This window comes from Cariama cristata, unplaced genomic scaffold (assembly GCF_000690535.1).
Source record: "Cariama cristata isolate BGI_N322 unplaced genomic scaffold, ASM69053v1 scaffold6233, whole genome shotgun sequence".
NCBI lineage: Eukaryota > Metazoa > Chordata > Aves > Cariamiformes > Cariamidae > Cariama > Cariama cristata.
The window spans coordinates 743-8,427 of NW_009607694.1; the positions used below are offsets into that span (position 1 = coordinate 743).

The following is a 7,685-nucleotide window of genomic DNA, read 5'->3' on the forward strand; positions in this document are numbered from 1 at the left end:
CTAAACGGCAGGCTGTGCCAGGGACGCTAATTAAAAACAAAATCATTATGATAGCAGTCGGTAACAATAATGTGAAGGTGAGCAAGGTCACGGTGGGAGGAAGGCTCCTCTTCTCGACAGCAGCCTTTCCACGGCACAGCCACAAAATTAGAAATAACTCCGTGGTACAACGGGTGGCACCATTAAAAAAGCCACTGAATTATTCAGCTGTCCTTTATGTCCCAGTGATGAATGGAGTCAAATATTAACCCTTCTGCACTTATTTTGATTTTATCCCTGTGTGGGGTGAGGGTAGCTGGAAATGCTTGCGCATCCTTGTTTTCTGGGAACAGCCTTGACAGTTGTGCGTTACTCAGCTATCATGTCGCTCAGGCTTTGCATGCGGAGGTAGGAATTCATTGTTCCATGTAAGATTTGGAAAAGAGGAAGAAAAGACAAATAGATTGAAGTTCAGCTCCAAAGTCCCAGACTCAAAAGATTTGGAAGCGCCTTGTCAAACACTGGGTAAACTTACTACATTCATGAAAAATAAGGGAAGGTAATAAAAAGAGAGTTCCTAAGATTACTACGGTGTCTAACAAGGCAAAGTTTTGAGTCAGAACCAACCTGGAACTTCTCATTTTGATCGTCACTTTAGTTGTAAAGTTATTTTACAAGCCTGATTCTCACCCCACACTGCATCCCAGGGCAGGGATTTGGGGAGGAGCACATTTCTCAGCAGAAGACTGAATTGTGACAAGATTCCTGATATTACACCCCTGTTTGAGGGCTCGGCCAAACATTTGTGCCTTGTGAAAATGTGCCTGTGAGGCATGACTGGTTTCCTACCCTGCTGAGCTGGAAACCCTGGAGGGCTGGTCCCTGCAGGGATGCCACTTCAGTTATGCCCAGACCCCAATTTTCCATATACTCCCCTATTATTTGCATGGCAATTTAATGTTTATTGCCTTTTTTTTAAGGGAAGCTATGCAAAGCCTCAGAAATAATCATGCTCCAAGACAGGGAAGTACAGAGCAGGCGGTGACCCGAAGCATCCCTCTATGGATCACCTCCCTGAGGGTTCTGAAAGGCTGATGCATGTTTTTTCAGGGATAGAAGGGCTCGTCCTGATTTTTAGTGAAATCCTGAACTTAGCCAGAGCTCGACATCACCTCTCCGCAAATCCCAGCAGAGACTTTAGCTTCTCTGTATACACAGGCAGAGGACCAGAGCCAGCTCCCATGAGGACTAAAACTTCCCCCTAATGCCACTGGTGTTGCAGCCCCAACAGTAAAGGAACAGCCAGCTCATGTCCTCGTAGGGAAAACCCTGATCCAACATAGCCAAGTCAGAGTTTTAAGGATCATAAAGAGGTGTAGGTTTTTTGGTTTTTTTCAAAAAAAAAAAAATATTTTCCCAGCAGAGTAAGACCAGCAAGAACCGAGCAAGAGACTTAAGAAACTTTCATATAAGTATTTATTGGGTTAGAAGTACTGTGCAGTTTATATCCCAGGATATGGATGCATTCCACACAGTTAGAAACAAGCAGGAATTGCTGCTCCATTTGCTATGAGGATTCACCTTCACGCTGGCTAACGCAGACTGCAACATAAGGCAGTGCATCTCCTGCAGTCCTCAAACCCTTGCTCCTTTTACTAGTCTGAATATAGAAATCTATCGCTTGCTAAAAAAAACAAATCTGATTCAAAAAAGCAGCAAATAGATAGTCAGAAAGCCAGAAGTGTTCTGCTGTGCCTCTTACTGCTTCTTGTCCCTTATTCTCAATCTGTTGATATTTTTCAGGAGGCTTCTTCTTAGGAGTTTAGTTAATATCTCAATTTGTGAGTAGCACTATTTACGGATTTTATTTTTTTTTTTTCCTAGTAGGCTATCACCAAGGATTGGTAGAAATACTCAGGGATTCATTTCATGAATTTACATTCAGGGAATTTAGCTGTGCAAAGGTGCACCCAGAATGGGCCCACTTGAGACGGGTGCTGGCGCAGGGCTAGGTCTGGCCTCTGTATCGCCTCGAGAGCCCTTCAGAAGGCAGCTGGAGGACTGGGGAGAGCCCGTTCCCATCGGCACAAGGAGCTGAAAGCTTTGCAAACAGCTCTGCCAAACGGGCTTGGAAGATTTTCACCCAGTGGGAAAGGGCTGGCCAGGTTTCTTGGGGAGAAACCTGCAGGTTTTTTCTTATTTGGTGGATGAAGGGAGATGCCTACGGCAGTTTTGGCTGTGCCTGCAGTGCCGGGAAGGGTGAGGACATCCCCACCGATATCCCACACCGCTTCTCCAGCCCAAAGCATCCTCCTCCCCACTGCAGGGCTGCGGTCCCCCTGGACCTCCTCGAGAGGGATGAGTGGGCTGAACCTCTGGTGGGCTTTTCTACAGGCAAGGGCAATGGAGCTGGCTGGGGGGCTGCGGGGAGCCCGACAAAGCTGGCTTTATCCCTCCCCGCTCACATTTACATGAGATGAGCAAGCCTCCAGTGAAGCAACACAGTGAGGGGCTGTGCTGGCTTCTAGAAAGCATTAGCAAAATCAGGTTGAGTGTCCGACTTCAAGGGCTGGCTTTCTTCTGCAAAGCAATGCTTCCTCCTGCAGCTTATGGAGAGCTTTTCATGGGAAAACGCTTCTTAATCTGGAAGGACTCGCATTTCTTGTATTTCATGGTCAGTCCATACTGAGGAGTGATGTCCACCTCCTCCCCGGGACGAAGGCTGAACTCCAGCTGCTGCAGCATGGTAGCCAAGAAGAGGAAGACCTCCCACCGGCCAATGGACTCCCCGATGCATCGCCTCTTCCCCAAGCCAAAAATCATCACTTTGTCGCTCTCTGTCTTGTTTATTTCAGTCCCCGCAGCATTGAGGAACCGCTCGGGATTGAAGGTTGAGGGGTCCTTCCAAAGCTTCCTGAAGCAGAAAGGAGACCCACCTGACCAAGCTGGTTTCACCCATTGTGATGGGGACAGCAATCAAAAAAACTCCTTGCAGAGAGAAGCATTGCAATGCTTTCTCATTTCACCATCCAAAGACTTTGGCAACCTTTATCCCTGATCTAAAATGCCAACTAAGTGTCAGACCCTATCAGCTCAGTCTATTGAGACCTCTATTTCAAACTCAGATTGTGTTTGCCTGTGCAGATACCAGAGATGGATTTAATTCAGCATGCAATAGCGAGAGATCCTGCAGTTTCAGCCAAAAGGAGGGCACAGAAATGGGTCAGCAGCTCTTAAAAAAGGAAGAATGGAGACCTGAGGGTTTTCCTACCTTGGATCCTCCCAGCAAAACTTCCCAGCCTGTCCCAGCTGGGCTGCTGGGAGGTGCCAAGTGGGATTTTCCCATGTCTTAGCTGAGGATTTCTGCTTGGATATAGGGAATGCTCTCTGACCCTAAAGACAGCGTTCCCATTGCAATGCTCACCAGCGTATGCAGGAGCAGAAGGAATATTGTAATGTTTCTGTGCTGCTGGGCTATTTGGATCAGAAGCTCAAGGCATTTGTATCCAAAATACCTGATCTGGAAACCACCTTCTGTATCAAGCCTTAGACAACTTACTCACCCCCCAGGAGGGTCTCTACTGGAGAGCAGTGGAGGGGTAAGATGGGGCTTTGGTTTCCAGATCCCCTTTCATTCATCAAAGCTGATTATCAGCAATAACAACACGAGCCTATTGAGTTTAACGAGAGTCATGTCAGGACATTTTTCTCCCTGAAAGAGGGAACCAGGCGGTTCCTGTTGAGCACATCCAGAGCCATCAACCCAGATCACAAGGGCTGCTTGGCAGGAGGATCTACCAATTTCTGATTATTCAGCAGCCCAAGCTGTCAACTCTCACACGTACGTGGAAAATCCGGTACATTGAGGACATCACCACGTTACTGCAAATAAATCGGGTAAGCCCTGGTGTTGGGGGAGTTGCTGTAGGGGTGACCAAGTCAACCCAGAGCAGCTCCATGCCCAGGAGAGCCAAGGCTGGGCTCAGCATCAAACCCACACGATTTTTGGTCCGATCTGCCTTTTCCTGCCTTCACAATCCATTCAGCTTTTGGCAGGTTGCTCTAAAAGATCAGAGGGATCTTAATGCCAAACAAACCCATGGCAGCCTGGATAAGCACGGGGGATTTGGCATACTCACTCATCGTGGTTCACTTGCCACTGGTTGACAAAGACGCAGGTACCCTTGGGGATGTAATAGCCGTTCAACGCCGTCGCTTTTGTCGTACTGAAAGTAATACGGGCATAGGGGAAGGGGAGTTAAGAGGAGACCTCCAGCTTCGCAGGAAAACAAAGCTTGGCAAGTCCTAGGGGTGTTTCAGTTTCGATGCCCTATTTATACTCTTAGGACTGGCTAGGAAATACCCCAGTTTGTATTTGGGAGACTAAAGAGTCTCGGATAACACTTTTCCTCAAGCCGAAAGATTCCAGTTTCAGGAAGCTGGATGAGTTGTGATGTGGTTTCTCCTAAGGCAGGGGGAAATATAAACACAGGGGTGTTCACCATCCCTCCACTAGCAAAGTAAAACTACTCCCAGAGGACAGGATTGAACCCCAGGAGGGCAGCAAGCCGGGCAGCTGTCGGCCTCGAAGGCAGCGGACGCAGCCACAGGCACCAGCACAATGGGGCGGCTGCACTATCGGTGAGCACGAAAGCCATAGGGAGCTTTAACATGGGTACTTCATGCCATGCACTGGAATATTTCCCCATAGCAGGAGTCGATTCACAGGCCAAAATGGCACCTCCCAGAAAACCACTCCAAAAAAACCCCTCCAAATAATGTGTCAGCCGCTCCAGTCCATACCTGTGCGGGATGGTGAAAGGCAAGAAGGAGGAATGCCTGAACATCTCCAGGATAAAGGCTTCTGTGTAGGGCAGCGTGCCTCGGTCCGACAGCCTCGGTTTCCTCTCCCGGCCGATGGTCTGGTCTGCAGGAGGTCAAGAGGAGGGAGTGGGCTGGGGTCAGCCCTGGCCAGAGAGGTTTCAGCCCCAGAGGAAGCAGGTTCATGAACTCACCTAGTTCTTCTTGGATCCTCTTCTGGATGTCGGGGTACAAGGCAACATACATGAGGCTCCAGGATAAGGCAGTTGCCACAGTGTCAAAGCCTGGATGGACATGAAAAAGGGATTTAGTTACCAAAAGAGGACAGCCAAACGGGTATTTACAGATCCCCTCACTCTAGATGCTTGTCTTGGAGTGGCTCCCCATCAGCTATCACTGAAAAGCCATCTGCTCTGCTCGCTGCTCAGGAGGGTTCCTGAGAGCCCAGCAGCAGCTCCACATACCAAGTGTGGCCAGGGTCCCACCCCAATAGCCCCAGCTGCCCCACTCAGCCTCCCAGCAGCAAGGCTTTGCCCTCAGAAATGTTCTCACCTGCCCCAAAGAGGTCGCCGACGATGCCGATGATCATCTCATTGGAGAGCGGGACATGCGCATCCTCCCCTGCACTCTTCTCCTGGCAGTGCTCAATCAGTGAGTCCGTGATGTCCCGGATGTGCTCCTGGGGAAGAGCTGATGGGTCAGGGACGTGATAGACACCAGGGCTTGGGAAGCCTCCCCCAGCCAGTGCCAGCTCCTGGGGCGATTAACTGCAGATTGGAGAGCTCCAAGGAGCTTTCCTGGGCAGAGGTGGGGGACAAGGGAGTACCCTCTTCCCCCCATTGCCAGGCAGGCAGCAACTCTGACAGTTGTAGGCATCTCTACCCACATCCAAGAGCATCCAAGCTCTTACCTTATCAAAGCTGCTGTAATGCTCCTGGACAATGTTTTCCACTAAGGAGTTGAAACGCCTGTTGATGTCCTTGAAGAGCTGCATGGTGTGGCTGGGAAGATACCTGAGGACGGGGATGAAGTCAGAGGGGTTGCCAGAACCAGTCACATCCCCAAATTCATTGTTGAGGCCCACCACACTGAGCAGCTCTTGGTCGTTGTGGTCGTAACGCTTGCCAAAGCAGATGGCACAGATGACGTTGGCCACAGAGACCACCAAGTACTGGTTAAGGTCAAATCTCTTCTCCTCTTTCATCAGCTGTAGGAACTTGGTGATCAGGTACTCAGCCTCCTTGGAGACGTGCTCCTCCAGGAGGCAGGTGGAAGAGGAGGTGGGGCTAGAAGAGAGGGAGAAGGTCTTCAGGGCATTCTGGGCCAACTTTCTGCGGGCTTTCCACGCCTCCCCTGAGTCGGGGTTGAAGGCCAGGCTCTGCCCACTTGAAATGTATTTGAAACTGTGGAGGTCAGGGCGGCCCATGAAGTCTTCTCCTTGCTTCACCAGGGCTTGCTTGATGGTGTGCAACCCGCTCAGCACCAGGACGGGCCAGGTGCCGACCTTGACCTCCATCACGTCCCCATACTTCTGGCTCAGCCTGGTGAGGACCAGGTGCGGGTCCTTCCTCAGCTCCAGCACGTTGCCGAGGATGGGGTAGCCTCTGGGTCCCGGGGGGTTCTTCAGCCCCTTGGGCACATGCTGCCGGAGGGACTGGATGAGCAGGAAGACCAGGCAGAAGACCGCAGCCACGAGGAGGACCTCAGTGGCCGAGACAATGCCTTGGTTTCCCACCAGCGGCATCGCAGCCTTCATCGCTCCCAGCATGCAGAAACCTTAGTAATAAACCAAAAAGCCATCATGAAGGGGGGAAGGTCCATGGAGCACCTCTAGTTTGAGATGCTCTTAGTAGCGACGACATGGGACTGAAGGCAGGAAAGCTAGGCTTAACTTCTGATCTGGAGCTGCATCAGTTTTCTGCACTTTAGGAAACTGCTTGCACTTAAAGGCAGCTTTTTTTGCTAGCCAGGTGTAAAAGGAATAGGTCCCACAGCCTTTTCTCTGTGTGCCAGGGAAGGAAATGTGCTCTCTTAACTACAGGACCTCTCTTTTCTACTGCAAGGTCTTTTCCAGAACACTGGACTATAGGAGACCTGAATCCTCCTGATTTGAGTCACCTGGTTGCTCACACCGAGCATCCGCTTGCCAGCAAACTAAATACAGCATTGCCACAAATCTTCCTGAAGGTCCATGGCCATGAAAGATGACCATGGCTGTAGTGTAGGGCCAACAGGCTGTGGGCACCCAGCTCCCAGCTGTCAGAAATCCCTCAGAAAACCCTGAGCCAGGGGTAGGAAGAGGCTGAGTCTGAAAGCCCACCTCCCCTTGGGTTTGGCAGAGTGCTACAGCCTCTCACAGGACACCTGGGTCTCATGGGGTGAGGAGCCTAGGGGGCTGCCGGGACCACTGCATCCCAGTGGGTGCAGCCCAGCTGGGACCCCCTCCCAGCCTATGGTTGTGGATCGTGGCCACCCCAGGGCGAGAGGGGCCATGGGGCAAGGGTTACCTCCAGAAATCACCTTCTGAGAGCCCCAGGAAGGATGCTACGGGAGGCAGAGAAGGGGAACAGCCTGCAGCAGGGCATCCCCCCGGCTTTCCATCCCTCGGGGGTCCCCTGGGGGAGCTGGAAGTGCCCCCGCACCTCTCCATCCTCCGGCAGCCCCAGGGTTACTCACCTCCAGAGCGGAGCCACAGGGGCGCCCGATCCTCCCGGCAGGTACCCCCCGCTCGCCCTTCGCTCCTGCTTTATATGCATCGCCGCTCGCCCTGATTGGCCCGGCCACCTCCCATCACATGACCGAAGCCTAATCAAAGCTGACGTACGTCCAAACTCCTAAAGAACTAACCTGAACACCCCCCTCCCCCCACGCAGGAGAGGGGCCGC

The 7,685-nt window shown here is 51.5% G+C and overlaps 1 protein-coding gene across 1 annotated transcript; it reads right to left on the reverse strand.

Annotated features, from left to right (window-relative positions):
- Nucleotides 1–2,586: 2,586 nt before the first annotated feature.
- On the reverse strand, nt 2,587–6,568 carry LOC104159021 (cytochrome P450 1A4-like). Its single transcript, XM_009696820.1, has 6 exons — nt 5,711–6,568; nt 5,353–5,479; nt 4,995–5,084; nt 4,783–4,906; nt 4,119–4,205; nt 2,587–2,893 (listed from the first exon to the last, which is right to left on the reverse strand). Exons 1-6 carry the CDS (start codon nt 6,566–6,568, stop codon nt 2,587–2,589), a joined length of 1,593 nt encoding a protein of 530 aa, XP_009695122.1.
- Nucleotides 6,569–7,685: the final 1,117 nt, after the last annotated feature.

Coding starts and splice junctions, on each gene's coding strand:
- LOC104159021 (XM_009696820.1), bottom strand. CDS start 6,568: ATGCTGGGAGCGATGAAGGCTGCGATGCCGCTGGTGGGAAACCAAGGC. Junction 5,085..5,352: donor CGGCGACCTCTTTGGGGCAG/GTGAGAACATTT, acceptor ATGTCCATCCAG/GCTTTGACACTGTGGCAACT. Junction 4,206..4,782: donor CCTTTCACCATCCCGCACAG/GTATGGACTGGA, acceptor TATTACTTTCAG/TACGACAAAAGCGACGGCGT.